Source organism: Scleropages formosus, chromosome 12, assembly GCF_900964775.1.
Source record: "Scleropages formosus chromosome 12, fSclFor1.1, whole genome shotgun sequence".
Lineage (NCBI taxonomy): Eukaryota > Metazoa > Chordata > Actinopteri > Osteoglossiformes > Osteoglossidae > Scleropages > Scleropages formosus.
The window spans coordinates 24,230,670-24,247,307 of record NC_041817.1 but is presented as its reverse complement, the minus strand read 5'-3'; the positions used below and the strand labels follow the sequence as shown (position 1 = coordinate 24,247,307).

The 16,638-nt window shown below is 46.4% G+C and overlaps 1 protein-coding gene across 2 annotated transcripts in view; it reads left to right on the top strand.

The window, feature by feature from the left end:
- The window catches only part of fgf14 (fibroblast growth factor 14), a 135,674-nt gene that overhangs the window by 96,338 nt on the left and 22,698 nt on the right, over positions 1-16,638 (top strand). For both annotated transcript variants that reach the window (XM_029256849.1, XM_018742302.2), the window contains exons 2-3: positions 4,643-4,753; positions 6,797-6,900. In XM_029256849.1, coding sequence (XP_029112682.1) covers positions 4,643-4,753; positions 6,797-6,900 — 215 coding nt within the window. The remainder of the gene's footprint in view (positions 1-4,642; positions 4,754-6,796; positions 6,901-16,638) is intronic.

Here is a 16,638-nt window from a genome sequence, read left to right as displayed (position 1 = left end):
GCTGGGGTTCGAGTCTTGCTGGGGGTGCCTTGCGGTGGACTGGTGTCCCATCCTGGGTGTGTCCCCTCCCCCTCTAGCCCTGCACCCTGTGTTGCTGGGTTAGGCTCCGACTTGCTGCGACCCCACTTGGAACAAGCAGTTGTAGGCATGTGTGTACTTAGCCCAAGAGGAGGAAAATGGGACTGGGATTTGAACTCAGCCCCTTCAGTTGCAAAGCAGCAGGTCCTACAGCCACTGCTTGCTGCTCACATGTTGTTATTAACATGCATCACTGATTCCTATACAGTACTGCTTGGTTACACTTTAGTTTAATTTTTAGATATAAGCTTTATTTAGGATATAATTCTTTACTAAATGTTAAGATAAAAAACATACAGCGATGAAATGCATTTGACGAGTATGGGCTCAACAGGAGGTGTAATGTAGCAGTAAATGCAGAGTGAGTTCCTGCCCCTCGACGTTCTTCTTGATGTGCACCCCCCCGCGCCCAGCCCCCCGAGGTGCGGCCGTCCGCTGCGTCCTCTGCCCACCGCGTGCTCTCCGGGGTCGGCCCTGCGGACGTTCACCCCGACTCGGCCTAATGGAAACTATTTTTAAACGCGCTCCTTTTTAGTCCGTTATGCACCATTATTTCTTTGTCTCGGCACTAAGTTCAGTGACACTTTGTGTTACGGAAGCTGCCGGAAAGTGGTGCTGTGGCTGAAATGTGTTTCACCGCAGATGACCGAAAACATTAGTGAATGTAACAGGAGATGAGTTGAACCACAATTTTATAAATATAACTCTGAGACTGTGGCTCCGATGAACCTGAACTACTGTATATTCTGTATAGATTAATAGGCACTTATCAGGCGCTTTGTTCATTTACCGCACACTTTTCTCCACAGTGACTTACAGCGTTAAGCTTCTTACACTGATTTACCTATTTATACAGCTGGGTAATTTTTACTGCGTGAATTCAGGGTAAGTACCTTGATCAAGGGTACTACTGCAGGTACCCTATTCCTCCAATCCTCCAGTATATTATCGTTGCGAGTTGTCTTGGACAAATGTGTCAGATATACATTATTATTATTATTATTATTATTATTATTATTATTATGAAAGCACAGGAATCCAGTTCCCCTCCTCTCTCACATTCACCTGACCATCAGAACAAGATGCTATTGTGTGCTCCTCTCCTAAGTCCCACATACACACACTACACTGACACACTGACACACACACACACACGCACACACACACTCGCACACGCACCCGGGAGCTGTTGGCAGAGGACACAGGTGAAGGTGGTGCCCGTTTCTGCTGCCCGAGACCCGATCGAGGGAGACGGCTGTCTCTTCGCCACAGCTAATGTGGATGGCATCAGGCCCGAGGGATGGACTGTGGCTGATGAAAGAATAATTCTCTCTCTCTCTTTCTCTTTCTCTTTACCCCCCTCCTCTGTTGCTCTTGCACATATACAAAATCCAGAAATCATAAGAAATTATTTTCTGTGATGAGAATAAAATCGAGGTTCCAGGAACACTTACGAACGTGCTAAATCATCTTTACCATTCTCACACGTCTTACCAGTCCTGTTTACCACTTTAATTATGATTTTTTTTTTTCCAGCATTTAATTTTGCCAAGCGTGCAGTCGGGGCTGTGTAATTTAGATACCATCGATAATACACTCCTTGATGATTCTGCTGTGATTCCAGCTGGGCAAAATGAAATACCCCTTTAGGAAGGCGTAATTGTCTCCATTTAATTAATTTAAGAATAATTGCTTTCCAAACGAACATTTGTCTGTCTGTCTGTTCCGTTTGGACAGGTGTTCATAAAGAGCCTGGTAGCAGTGTGGGGTGGAACGCACCTGCGGAGTGTCGCAAACCTAAACCGTGTCCAAGGAATTATCGTCTCATCATTTCTCATATTTGCACGTATCTGATCTTTCCTCCGTCCGTCAGTTCATTGTCAGTAACTGCTTCTTCAGTTGGGGTCCCGGTGGTCCAGCCCCTATCCTGGAAGCATAGGGTGTGATCACCAGTCGGACTGGACACCAGTTCGTTACGAGGCAATCAGACACACACACAGAGGACAATTCACAGTCACTAATGCACTTTGTAGTGTGGGAGGAAACCAGAGCACCTGGAGCAAACACGGAAACTCCACAGGTACTGATATGTATCAAAATTAAGCGGCGATGTTCCTGCTGCTCGTGATGAGGTGTTTCCTCAATAGATACATCTTCCTTGATGGCAGGTTCACTGCGCTCAAGGCAGTAGACGGCTGTAGCACAGCAAGCTAAAACATGTTTGTAAAGGGGGGGCAGAACGGTGACAGGGGCTGCGGGTGCGAGTGGTGTGACCCTGTGAATCAGATGCGTGGCTTGTCCCCAGTGGCGGGCGTCACGCTGCAGCAGTTTTGGGGCACCTTGGGGGGCCTCCAGTCTCCAGCATCTTCACCGTCTGACCGTCGCCGGCATTCGAGCCGATGCAGGTCTCCGCCGCGGCGCCATTTTCGGGAGATGGATTTTAGATCGTGGCTGAGGGGGGGGAGGGGGTGGGTGCAAAACTTGGAACCTAATTAGCGACCGTGCGGCGCAGGCCCTCGCCCCGGCTGTTGCACCCGTGTTGCGTTCGCCCTTCGCCAGAGGCTGCTCGTGTCAGATAAGGTGAAGGGCGACGCCTCGGCATGGGCCTCCAGGTGGCGGCGCTATGGGCACCACGTCCGCTGCTCAGAGTTACGCGTGTGCACGGCCAGTGCTGGATGGACGGCGCAGCTCACACTTAGCAGCTTATCGTCGCGGCTTCGATGGCCGCAAGCACCCTTAATACCCGTCTGTCTTCTCCGAATATTCCCACTGAATGAATTTCTCTGAGATGGAAATTTCTGGAACGCTGTGATTAAAACGTCAGGATAAGTGATCTGCGATTAATCTATATGGATTACGGGTTTGCCGTAGTTTGATGATGACTGTGTGTGTGTGTGTGTGTGTGTGTGTGTGTGTGTGTGTGTGCGCGTGTGTGTCTTAAATACCGCGCTCCTCAATGTCAGCCTGCTGTGACTGTAAGGTGGGGGTGCACAACATGAGGCCGGCTAGAACATTTGTAAGGTCCGGAATACACGCTATACATACCATAAATACTGTAAAATGTACCGAATCGCTTTATGGCAAAATTCCAGTTAGACACACACATTAACATCTGAATAAAACAAAAAATAAGTGATTTTTCAGCTTTCAGGACGTGTAAGATGCGCTGTGTCGCTTACTGTGATGTTTACACATGTGGCCCTCGGACCCGTTCTCAATAACGATTGTGGCCCTCGGACACAAGAGGCCGGACCCCCCACCGCTATAAGGGGTCCGGTCCACGGTGGGTCAGCGCTGCAGCACCACGATGGAACCGGTTCCGATGGGTTTTACCCCTCCTGTCTCACAATTGTCCGCTGTCCAGCCTAGATGGTAGCGGACGCACGGCACGGCTCCGTCCTCATCATCTGCTCTTACTGTATTTCCTAACAAAATGCTATTTTTGAACATTTCTGCAGCTGTTTGCTTTCAGTTCTGCCACATCAATTCTGATCGTACACACTGAGCTGTCAGATTTCCCGAGCCGCTCCCGAAAGGCCCATGGGGTGTTTCCCGAAAAGCGCCGCAGCCCCTCGTGTTGTTTCTCAGGGTGCGGAAAGTGCGCACGACACCGACGACTGCGAACGGCTGGATATATTATATATATTTCGTATGTAATATATTACACAGATTTTTACCTCTATTTCTCGGTTCTCGAATTAGAAAATTAATGAAAATATTGATCTGTTTTTTTTTTCTCCATAAATAGCCATTAAAATGAGTTCATATAGAGCAGGGCAGATGGGTTTGAAGGGATTCTTTCACTATGTGTCTCAGTGGGGACAAAGACAGGTGAGGCCAACCTTCTAGAAGTGTCTTTCCACCGGGAACCCAAAGGGGGCGCTGTTGAGTTTGTCATGAACCACTTTCTCTTGTTCACATACAGCCTTTCAGTTGGTGTTCGAGCGGAAATCTTTCCGTACTTTGCTTTGCGTGTGTGTCCTGTGGGACATGGCGGCGACACACACACACACTGCCTTGTCAGACGTGCGTCCCGGCACAACGCGAACACCAATGCTCACACGTAGACGTAGGTGAAGTTGAGCGTGATATGCGTCGGGCAACCAAGCCCTTCCACCTCGTTGTAGGTTCAGTGCCTAGGAGCCATATTTACCCATATTTACCGTATTTATCCCATGCGGCTGCAGAACGCCATGCGAATAGTACAAAAAATGGATGTGAATTCGGTGGACCGACACCCCCTTTAGGTAAAGAACTGATCTTGACGAATTTGCATTATTTTTCTGACATTTTATTATGAAGCATCTCAAAGTGTTTAAGCTACTTACAGCAATTTACACATTTTTTGCAGGTAGATTTCAAGGTAAGTGTCTTGATTGTGGCTTTTGGAGGTGGGATTCGATCCTATGACCTCCAAGTCCAAAAGCAGCGGTTGTGACCACTGCACCTTCTGCACAACTTTGGGGGGGGTTAATTGCTCATCAGGTATGAAAGATGGAGGATCATCAGTGGGGTTTAACACTGCTGTCTCTCCCCTGACCCCCCCACCCCCGACCCCCTGCAGATCCCCAGCTGAAGGGAATTGTGACCAGGTTATACTGCAGGCAGGGATACTACTTGCAAATGAACGCCGATGGATCTTTGGACGGGACCAAGGATGAAAACACAAATTCCTGTGAGTTCATTTCCATACTGATTCCGTCGCATTGCTCCCGCCCTCCTCCCCCGCAGGGCACGGCACAGCAAGGGCAGTAGGTGCGCACGTGGGGATGACCGTCCGCTTCACGTGTCACCGCTCGCTGACCCTGTGTGTATCCTGTGTGCGGTCATCTTGCCTAGAAACACGCTGCACGACATGTGGAGGCTACAAACACACGTTGAATGGACATGCAGCGATCACACACTGCAGGCACAGACAGTATGACACGAACACACACAAACACATCTGTCCTCAGAAGTGTCTTTGGGTGCCACTTACTCATCATAAAGGACATGTTTAACAATTTCACTACAAGATACTATTTATTGAATTTCACACTTCGTATTGTGGTGCACAGCACTCTGGGTTCAGATGGGGCAAAGAAGGACGCACAGACGGCGTTCAGAATGAATGTTTTATTACAGTGAAATAATGCTCTCGGTTCGAGGACCCCATTTCCGCAAGGACCTGCACCTCAAACCAGCCTCCCCCCCTGCTTTTTTCACCCGCTGCCAAACACAGTCACCCCATTAGTTCCCCGTAAATCGCCCTAGTGGTTGAACCGTCTATTACTTTTTACCCACAATTCAACTATTTACAATAAATAAATCTTCCCGCCCAAACACACAGTAACGCGGGTCATCACGATATGTGAACTGTTTGCTTTTGTTGCTATTATTTTAGTTGTAATTACTGCTTTACTGTAATATATATGGTTTTCTGCAAATATGTGTTTAATCTGATGGTTTGTCATTTGCTGTGTGTGTAACGCTGTAAATGTGACCTGGATCTGTCTTCAGGACAGAGCAGCAAATAACTGAAGAGTAAACAGTGTAACGCTTCATAACTAATATAACAGTATGTAACCAATACAACTGTATATAACCTCAGAGTTACCAACTTAACAGTATATAACTAATATAGCAACATGTAACCAATATGAAAGTATATGACCTCACAGTAACCGTAACAGTAACAGTATATAATCAATATAAAAGTATAAAACCAAAATTACTGTATAAAACCGTTATAACAGTATATAGCCAATATGACTTGAGAGTAGTCAATATAATTATGCATAACAATGTAACGGGGGTGCGATAGCGCAGCAGGTTTGGCTGGGTCCTGCTCTCTGGTGGGTCTGGGGTTCAAGTCCTTGGGGTGCCTTGCAATGGACTGGCCCCCTGTCCTGGGTGTGTCCCCTCCCCCTCCAGCCTTGCACCCTGTGTTGCCAGCTTAGGCTCTGGCTCACCGCGATCCCACTCGGGACAAGCAGTTGTAGGCGTGTGTGTGATAACAATATAACAGTATATGACCTCAGAGAAACTGTATATAACCTTCAGAGTAACTAGCTTAACTGTATATAGCTAGTATAGCACTGTTTAACCAATATGATAACATATAACCTCAGAGTAACCACACACACTGTCTGAAACCGCTCGTCCCAAGTGGGGTTGCGGCAAGCCAGAGTCTAACCTGGCAACAAAGGGCGTAAGGCTGGGGGGGGGGGGGGACACCCAGGACAGGACACCAGTCCCTCACAAAGCACCTCAAGTGGGACTTGAACCTCAGACCCACCGGAGAGCAGGACCCAGTCAAACCCACTGCACCACCACACACCCCTTAGAGTAACAATATATAACTTGAGAGTAATCAATATAAATATATAACAGTATATGATCTCAGAGTAACTGATATAACAGTATATTACCAATATAAAAATATATAACCAAAATAACTGTATAAAACCCATATAACATTATATCACCCCATAGTAACCAATATAACTGTAATTAACAATACAATATATGACCTGAGAGTAACTGATATAACAGTATATAACCAATATAAAAATGTACAACCAATGTAACAGTATAACCAGTATATACCAGCAGTATGTGACCTAAACTGTACTGTATTGTACTGTACGGCACTCAGCGTGTGTGTGTGTGTGTGTGTGTGTGTGTGTGTGTGTGTGTGTGTGTGTGTGTGCGTGTGCGCGGCCCTGTTTCTCTGCAGCGCTCTTCAACCTCATCCCTGTGGGCCTTCGAGTCGTCGCCATCCAGTCTGTGAAGACGGGACTCTACATCGCCATGAACGGAGAGGGCCACGTCTACACGTCGGTAAGCACCCCCTGCCCCATTTCGCGCTGCTTTGGGTGCGCCGGGGGGGGGGGGGGTGGGCGGTGGCGGGGGACGGGCTGCACAGAGACGGAACATCCAGCTTTCCGGCTGACGACACACACGCGCGGTGGACGCCAAGGTGACGGGTCGGTGAAATAACGGTAAAAAAACAATGTGATTTTGAGGCTCTTCGATGTACGGAACCCTCGGCTGCCTCCTGAATTCCAGCATCCCGAGTCAACAGAGACACGCCGGTTTGTTTGTTTGTTTGTTTGTGGCCCGGCCCCCTATGGGTTGTTGTTCGGGTTCAGGTGAGGCCCATGTTCGGGACGCTTTCAGGTATCCTGATGCATCGCAGCGAATCTTAATCTCTCGGCCTAATCTATGAAGGATTTACAGCCCGAGGAGGAGGATTAACCTCGAATCCTGGGACGTTTGACTGGTTGGCGGGATGCGCGGTAACCGAACGGATTCCCCGAGGTCGACGTCTGCTTCGTGCGTGCCGGCACATGCTAAGATCGAGGCTCACTTCATGCATGTGAGCTCCTGCCCGTTGCTCTTCAGTAACTGCAGCGCTTGTTCAGGCCACCAGGTGGCGTAGTGGTTAGAGGTCCTGCCTTTGGATTTTGAGGTTACAGGTTAAATCCCTCCTTCTGCAGTAGTACCTTTAAGTAAGGTTCTTACCCTGAACTGATATGGTGAACAATTTCCCAGCAGTCTAAAAGGAGCGAATTGTTGGTGTCTTAATGTTGTATCTGCGTTGCTCTTGCGTGAAGGTACTGAACTCTTGCTCTGGGGGTATGATGTTGGCCTTTGTGTTCAAGATGGAGCTGAAGATGTTTCTGAGCGCAGGGGGAGCTGTGAGAAGTGTGGTAATGAGCACTTATCGGTGCCGGAGGATCCTCAAAGGTGCCGGCGGACACGGGAGCTCCCAGCCGAGCAGCTCCCAACTCCCTGTCCGTCGAAGCACTCGCACCTTCTGCACTTTCTCACCGCTCCGGACTTCAGCTCTTCTTTCTTTCCGAAGAGCTAACGGTCTCCGTAATGAGCTCCTCCGACAGCCGCGCTCGCGGGTTCTCCACGTTCTGACCCATCTTGTTCGCTCAAGTGATGGAGGATCTAGTCTGCTGCTTTGGCTGCTTTGGATAAAACACCCCTGGTACCACATTAAGGATATTAGTAAAGCTTCTTCTTGTGAAGATGACGTGGTCAAGGATGAGAAACCGTCAGCCCTGAATCTACAGTCCATTGCTGGAGTTGAACCTGAAAATTTAGAAATATGGACCTGCAGAATAAGTTGTGTAATATGACCTGCCTTTATTCAATGCTTTTCTCCAAAACCACTTACAATTATTTACACAGCTGGGTAGTTTTACTGGAGCACTTTATAGTAAGTTCCTTGCTCAAGGGAACTACAGCTAGAGGTGGGATTTGAACCTGCAACTTTTGGGCCCAAAGGGCAGCTGCTTTAACCACTGTATTAAGCATGTTGACCCATAAAAGGTTTGCCTGCAGTGTGTGAGTGACAGAGAGAGAGAGTGTGTTCCCCAGCGCCTGGGTGGTGTGAGAGGATGTGGGTTCGATTCCCGCTCAGTCTGTGTAGAGTTTGCATGTTCTCTCCGTGTCTGTGTGGGTTTCCTTCTGGTGCTCTGGTTTCCCAACCACAGTCCAAAGACATGCTGTTCAGGTTCACCCATAGTGTGTGAGTGACAGAGAGAGAGAGAGAGACTGTGTGTTCCACTGAGGTATGGATGAGTGACCCAGTGTAAGTAGTGTATCTGGGTGCTCTGGTTTCCTCCCACAGTCCAAAGACATGCTGTTCAGGTTCACCACACTGTGTGAGTGACAGAGAGTGTGTGTGTGTGTGTGTGTGTGTGTTCCACTGATGTATGGATGAGTGACCTAGTGTATCTAGCAGTGTAAGTAACTGCGGTAAATAAGGTGCGCGGGCTGATAACACTACATAGAGTTCACTGGAAGTCATTTTGGAGAAAAGCGTCTACTAAATAAATACATGTAAATAATTACAGTCGGTTGTTCAGGAGGAGACTCTGCTGTTCGTGTCGGGCCCTGCTGCCAAACATATGGCTCTGTGCTTTTAATAACAGGGTGCTCTTAACATAAGTAAATGGCAAAACATTTCCCCAAGGATAGTTCCATTATGCTCTTTAATGAGCAGCACCACAAGCAGGTAGAGGTGCGGCCAAACGAGTCGTCCGTCATAAAGAGGCGCTCCTGGATACTGTGTGTACGGTGAATCTAGGGGGAAAAACAAGATAAAAACATAGATCAGTGTTATTGATAGTCATTTGTGATAATAATAATAATAGTTTTTTTTGATAATAATCATTTATTGCTAATGGAAATGAAAGCTCTCAGGTTCCTTCACCTTCCCATTAGCATGCAAAAAAAAATAAAATTTCACTCTTATAGACATTAATTCCCCACTTTAATAAGTGTGTTAAGTGGGGTGTTTTATGGATAATTTTCCTGTTCAGAATTTTAAAATATTGTGCCGCTAGAAGAGGCAAAACATAAATAAGAAAGGCGACTATTTTGGAATCCCTGATGGGTTTGTGACTCATCTTTGTTTTTCAGACATCCAGTCGACTTTTTAATAATGTATTTTTAAACAGAAATAACTTTTGAGAAATCACTATGATCCTGAGAACAGTGAAGTATAAGGGTGCTTGATGAATATTGTAATTGTTTTTTGTTTTTTCTACATCGGCCTAATAGTGGGATCTTTTTTGTGGAATAAATTATAATTGTTCTGAAAAGAAGATGAACCATTTTTTTTAGGTCAAAGTTCCTGATGAATATTTAATTGGGGGGAATTCTCACATATGAATCAGTCCCGTATTATTTCTCTTACTCCCGACCGATGGAGACCCGTCCGCTGCGGTATAACGGGCAGCAAAAATGTGAACTTAATAGAAATGCGAAGAGTACAGAAAAAAATCAAAACATAATTACATCTAATTTTCCACTAAACACAGAACGCTGGCTTGAAGATTTTTGGCTCGAGCACTTTTCTTCCCCTCGACCGAATTGCCTTTCATCACTTTCCCAAGTTTGTGAGCATCTGACATTTTTTTTTTCCCTCCACCTGATCAATACGATTACATTTAATCTCCCGCTACAGTAAAAAGGTTTGGCATTTCATGCCTTGTTGGGTCTCTTCAAAGGCTCCTGGCTCCAGTCGTTCGTTGACTGGCGGCTGCCTTCCCCTAATCCCGCTGCCTTTTTCACATCTCCACCCTTAGCGCTCGTAACGATTGCCACCCTGAGAAACGGAGCCTTTGAGAAGACAGGTCCTGTCTTATGAACTAATACACAACGTATTCTGTTCTAGGGCAGCATGGTGGCGCAGCGGGTAGTATTACTGCCTCATTGTGCTTGGGCTGCAGGTTTGGGTGTAGGCTGAAATCCAGCTCGGTCTGTGTGGGATGTGCAACCCCTTCGGTTTCCCTTCAGGCGCTCTTGTTTCCTCCCACACTCTAAAGGCATGCGTTTCAGGTAAATTGCTCGCTCTAAATCACCCTCTGTGCGCGTGATTGCCCCGTAATGGGCTGGCATCCCGCCCGGGGTGCACCCTGCCCCATTCCCTGTTTTTCGGGAATAGGCTCTGGACCACTATGACCCTCCACTGGACAAGTTGTTATCGATAACTGAGCGCTCTGTATTTTTTACCGTCCTTTACCCAGATGTTTACAGGGCATTTGTCAGTGACGGAATATAAAAAAAAGCGTGTTATCGCTCTCCTGTGTCTTCCACTTTCTCTGGGGGGGAGGACAACGCTTCTCAGCACTTTCCCTCTCTCCTGCTGCGGTTCTGTCGCCGCGCTCAACAGATGGCTTTGTGTGAAATAATTCTGCCGGTGTTAATTACAAACTCGCTGGGCTGTAAAAACGCACTCGCTCTCGCTTTGAGCTCAACTGGGGCCGCGCCGTTTTTGGGCCTCGGCGTTTGCAAAGCCCACCAGGTCATTTCCTTCACCATGAAGGAGAAAGCGCAAAAAAGCTGTGAAAAGAAACAACCGGAGAAGAAGAAACTGGACAAGTGAGTCGATGAACTGCAAGTAGAAACATAACAGAAAGGTACCACGGTACTGTACGTACTGTGTATATACAGCATTGGCAAGCGCTGGTACCTGTTCTTATGGTGCGCTCAGGGAGACATGGGGTCAGGACCTTGATCCTTTCGCTGATGATGGATGGCCATCAATTTGGGGGCAAAGTCTTCCCCACCAGCCCCTCCCTCAGTATCCAGGGACAAAATGTTACATTTACAGTCCAACTTACTCCAGTGCGTCTCCATAGGGTGTCCCCCAGAGGCACCGCCGCTGTGTTTTAAGCATCCCCTGGCACTTTGGTATGTTTGTTTTGGGAATGCAATAGGTGTTTGATCAACGGTTCCAAAGAACTTTAACGAAAACTGCCATTTTTAATCCTAACCCAAACACATTGTCCGAAGTCGCCTGTCCCAAGTGGGGTCGCGACGAACCGGAGCCTAACCCAGCAACACAGGGCACGGGGTGGAGGGGGAAGGGACACACCCAGGGCGGGACACCAGTCCGTCACAAGGCACCCCGAGTGGAACTCGAACCTCAGACCCACCGCAGAGTGGGACCCGGTCAAACCCGCTGTGCTGCTGCGCCCCCCCACAACCCAAACATTTTTTTTTTTTAAATTTCAGTTAAATTATGGAACGTTGATTGGTTAATAAAGGGGGGCTCAGTGGGTTGGACCGGGTCCTTCTCTCCGGTGGGTCTGGGGTTCGAGTCCCGCTTGGGGTGCCTTGCGGCGGACTGGCGTCCCGTCCCGGGTGTGTCCCCTCCCCCTCCGGCCTCACGCCCTGTGTTGCCGGGTAGGCTCCGGTTCCCCGCGACCCTGTATGGGACAAGCGGTTCTGAAAATGTGTGATTGGTTAATGTTACGTATACAGCCTCTCCCCTACTTACAACCTGTGTGACTTTCGACCATCTGTATACACACACACACACACACACACACACACACACACACACACACACACACACACACTTTCAAAGCCGCTTGTCCCATACGGGGTCGCGGGGAACTGAAGCCTACCCGGCAACTCAGGGCGTGAGGCCGGAGGGGGAGGGGGAGGGGACACACCTGGAAACGGGACGCCAGTCCGCCGCAAGGCACCCCAAGCGGGACTCGAACCCCAGACCCACTGGAGAGCAGGACCCGGTCCAACCCACCACGCCCCCTTTCATTTGTACTATAAATATAAAAATTACTCTTGGTTGTATGTCTGCTTGGTCGATGATGAAAAATTTGATTATATGTCTTGACTTTTTGCTGTTTTTTGATGTCTTGGCTCTTTACTATTTCACTTATTTTTTTGTATTGCATAAGATGTATTTTTTCAATGGATTTTACTTTTCTATGAACTGTATGCTTTTCCACAAACCAAACGCAATGTCACCTTTACGCTTTTATATTTCCACAAAATACCTTAAAACGATGAAATAGAAACTAAAGAATGATCAACACTGTGTTTGGTGAAATCATAAAAAGACTAAGATAAGAAGGTAAAAAATAAACCAAAAAATCTTTTTTTTAATAAATTTTTCATTTTTATTTGTAGTTTTTTAAATAAACCATAGAATGATTTAAAAAATGTCAATTCGTAAAACTGGTTGAAGAAAAATGAGATGATCGTGACAGAACTCGCATAACGTAAAAAATGAAAATGGTTAGATATGAACTAAAGAATCGTAAATAAAGGGTAAGAGAACTACATAATCATGTAAAATGTCAATTAATAAGGCTGATTAATAAAAAATCATAATGGAAATTGAGTAGGGTGAAAGAATGTTGTACAGGTACACGACTTCTACATGCCGTGCTAACATACGTCCGACTTACGTCCATTTCGAGATCCGACCGAACGGTCAGAGCAGAACCCGACCGTACGTCGGGGAATGGCTGTATATCGTATCGCTACGGTCCGCACCGGACGGCCCGCCTACGAATATGTGGTTCACGCGAGTGTTTCACTTCCTTCCGCTAGAAAAGGTAACATCTGACCTGCATCATAATTCCAATGAATTCCTGAAAATTCAGTAATTTTTATGGAACTTCTAAAACCACATGGCTACTAAACATTGCACCTTCAGCCTTGTGTTTTATTTCGTATCTACATGTATTGGCATTTTCTTCGTGTTCTGATTATGTCTTTATGGTGCCGTGACCTGGTTCTTTCCTGCTGCAATTAACTGGCAAAGTGCAATTTTCGACATTATACACTGTTGCCTATAGAGAACAATGTCTTTTTTTTAGTTTTTAAATAATTGTAATCTATGTTTTGTCTTTTGAAAAATCCAGAATATTAAACATTCTACAATATGTTGTGAAATATTTCAGAGGGGTTTTTTGTCCCTAGTCATGGGCTGATATCCTTTGTGACTGTTGTTACATTATGAGGAGGGAGAACAAGGCTATAAATTTGTGCTTTTCTAAATATTTGCTTTTGAGAGGAGAACTGAAATTGACCGCTGTTGAGTGCGGTTAATCTGCGACCGTGTCGTTTCGCTGTATGGATGTATCTTGACGTGATGTCACTTCTCTGTGCCCCCCTCAGTCTTTATTTGAACTGTTCCGGTTGTTACCTGGGTTCACTGGAGAACGTCATCATTTCCACCCCGGATGTGGTGCGGTTGTCACTGAGGTCTGTGATCATGGGACTGGTTCTTCCACCAGCATCATATATTAGTGAACACACACACACACACACACACACACACATTTTCAGAACCGCTCGTCCCATACGGGGTCGCAGGGAACCGGAGCCTACCCGGCAACACACAGGGCATAAGGCCGGAGGGGGAGGGGACACACCCAGGACGGGACGCCAGTCCGTCGCAAGGCACCCCAAGCGGGACTCGAACCCCAGACCCACTGGAGAGCAGAACCCGGTCCAACCCACTGCGCCCCCCTGTATTAGTGAACAATGAGGGTGAAACTGCTAATCGGGGACTCATCAAAGGCCAAGAGAGCAAAAAAATAGGCTCCCTTTCTCCCGATTGCACCATTGTGGGAAAATCGCCGACAGAGACTTTAGCAGCTACGATGTTACAGATTATATCAACGAATATTGCATCGTATCCAGTTAATCGTTACTGTTATTGACGGTGACACCAGCGCGGCACCCGCAACTGTACATCACCCACGGAAACACACGTGGCAGCTGTACGTCGTCATGGTAAAATGATGGTATCGGACCAAGAGGCACGTGTCTTTAACTCTTTGGCTGTTGGAAATTAAAGTGAACGTGGAAACGTGGAAATGCGGCCTGTAAGATCCGTAAACCGAAAAATGACCAACTCTGCTTTTGCTGGTGTCGCATTGTGAGCCTGCGCGTCACTCAGCGAGAAGACGAACACCTCCAGTTACAGCCTTGGCACTAAATTCAGTTCTTGCTTATAGGGACAGCTGGTAGTGTAGTGGTTGGAGGTTCAGATCTCATCTCTGAGGGTAGTACCCTTGAGCAAGGTACTTACCCTACATCGCTCCGGTGAAATTACCCAGCTGTATAAATGGGTTTATAGTTGTGGGTAGATTAACATCGCAAGTCACTTTGGTGAAAAGTGTGAGCTAAATGAACAAATTCAGACGAGTTTAATTAAATCTATATTTATTTACTCAGCTGCTGCTTTTCCCTAAATAACCCATAATGTTAAGTTACATAATTCTTAGTGTTATTACTTATTAATGCTTTTTTAGGTTTGTACAATAAGCCACTTGCAGAAATGTCCCCTTTATACACCAGGGTAGTTTTTACTGTATCAATTCAGGGTCAGTACCTTGATCAAGGGTACTAAAGCAGGAGGTGGGATTTGAACCTTGGTTCTTCATGTACAAGACAGCCACTCAAACCACTACACTACCCCCTGCCTTCATGTTAAACAGGCCCGCTGGCCTGAGCTTTGGAGAATTTCATTTTTTTTTACATTGCTGGCCACTGGCAGAGAGTAAAGCCTTCAGGTGTTGGAAGCCGCTGCTCCCTGATATTGGAAAGTGTTGAGGGAGACGCACCGAAGGCATTCGGAGGAAAACGGGGGGAAAAAAAATCACGAGGACAACGTAAAGTTCTTTCTGTCGTCGTCACTCCGTATGCGAACAGCAGAGCCGTGCGAATCCGCCGCGTGCTTCACCCCTAGGTGACATGTGTCAGAGAGACGGAGCTCACAGCTCATGATGTATTGATGCTCCGTTGGTTGACGTTGATCCGGTTACTTGACAGCCAATCCCGGGGGGGCGGCGAGCAGCTTGGATAAACAACTCGTCCCGGCGGCACCGTATCTGTGCCATTGATTCCTATCGCTTCCCTCCCTTCGACGCCGGTGGCCGTGACGCCGCCGGGCTCTGATGGATGGCACCAAAGGGCCATCGATTTAGGGCTGAGCAGGCTGGGTAGAGGAGACTTCGCTCCACGTATGGACCGATGTCTTCTCGTCCGCGCATGTAAAAGGACGGGGAAAATGTCATGCGAAAACCCCTACACGCATGTACCTTAACTCTCAAGAGTTCTATGTCAGTAGTTGGGATTCAAACTTGCAACCTTCAGGTTCAAAGGTGGGAGCACTAAGTAGCCTACTGCCCCCTGTATGGGTTGATACTGATATTTCCTTCTGTTGCATTTACTTATTTAACATACTCTTTCCTCTAAAGCAACTTACAGTGATTTACCCATTTATACAGCTGAGCTTTTTTTTTTTCCGGAGCAACGTAGAGTGAGAACCTTGCTTCAGAGCACTACAGTAGGAGGTGGCATCAGTTCACAGTAAGCATCTCACTCAAGGGTGCCACAGCAGGAGCTGGGATTCGAACCGGATCATTTTATTTCAGGATCACAACCGTAAAACGCACATACGGTTACCTCAAAAATATTAAATATTCTAAAGGAGGGGAAACTCCAGTTTAATGTGTTCAGTTTCTTAGTTCTACTCCACCTCTAGTAAACAAAGACTGAGAGTGTGTGCGGTTGACACACACAATATGGATAGATTAATGCGTGCCCTTTCTGGCACTGAACATTACATATGGTTCTTTATTGATCTCCTCTTTGCGGGGAAATTATTTTTAGGGAGGCAAAACACACTTTGCCACAGAGACACGTTTAATTCACTGCAGTCATTTCTGCTGTACTTTGGCAAATTATTCGCTGAATATAAGTCAATGTCCAAGTAAGAATATCCATCAAATATTGAAATACATGCATGTCATGCTAATCATAGAGACCCTGCTGTATATATTGACACTGATATTTCTTTTCATTCCATTTTCTTACTTAGTGGACATTTACAATGATTTACCCATTGGGGTTTTTTTGCTGCGGAAATTTTAATTTATTATTTAATTATTTATTTGCGTACTTACTTACTGTGTTTTTTATCTTATACAGTGAGTGCTTTGTTTGAGAGCATTACAGCAGGAAGTTAAATTCAAACCTGGGACTGGCACCAGCCTTGTCATCAGGAGGAACAGGACTGAAACTGGAGAAATTTATTTCATATTTTCAATTTTAACATTTAAATTTAAATTAAATTAATAAATTTAACACATTTAATTTTCATATTAGTATGAAATGAGGAAAACAGGCTCACAGTGTCCAAAAGTTACTTTCGCTAAACAATAAATCACAGAAAATGGCAAACGTGTTCAGACAATTAGTATTCAAACATTCGCTGTCACGTTGTCGTAG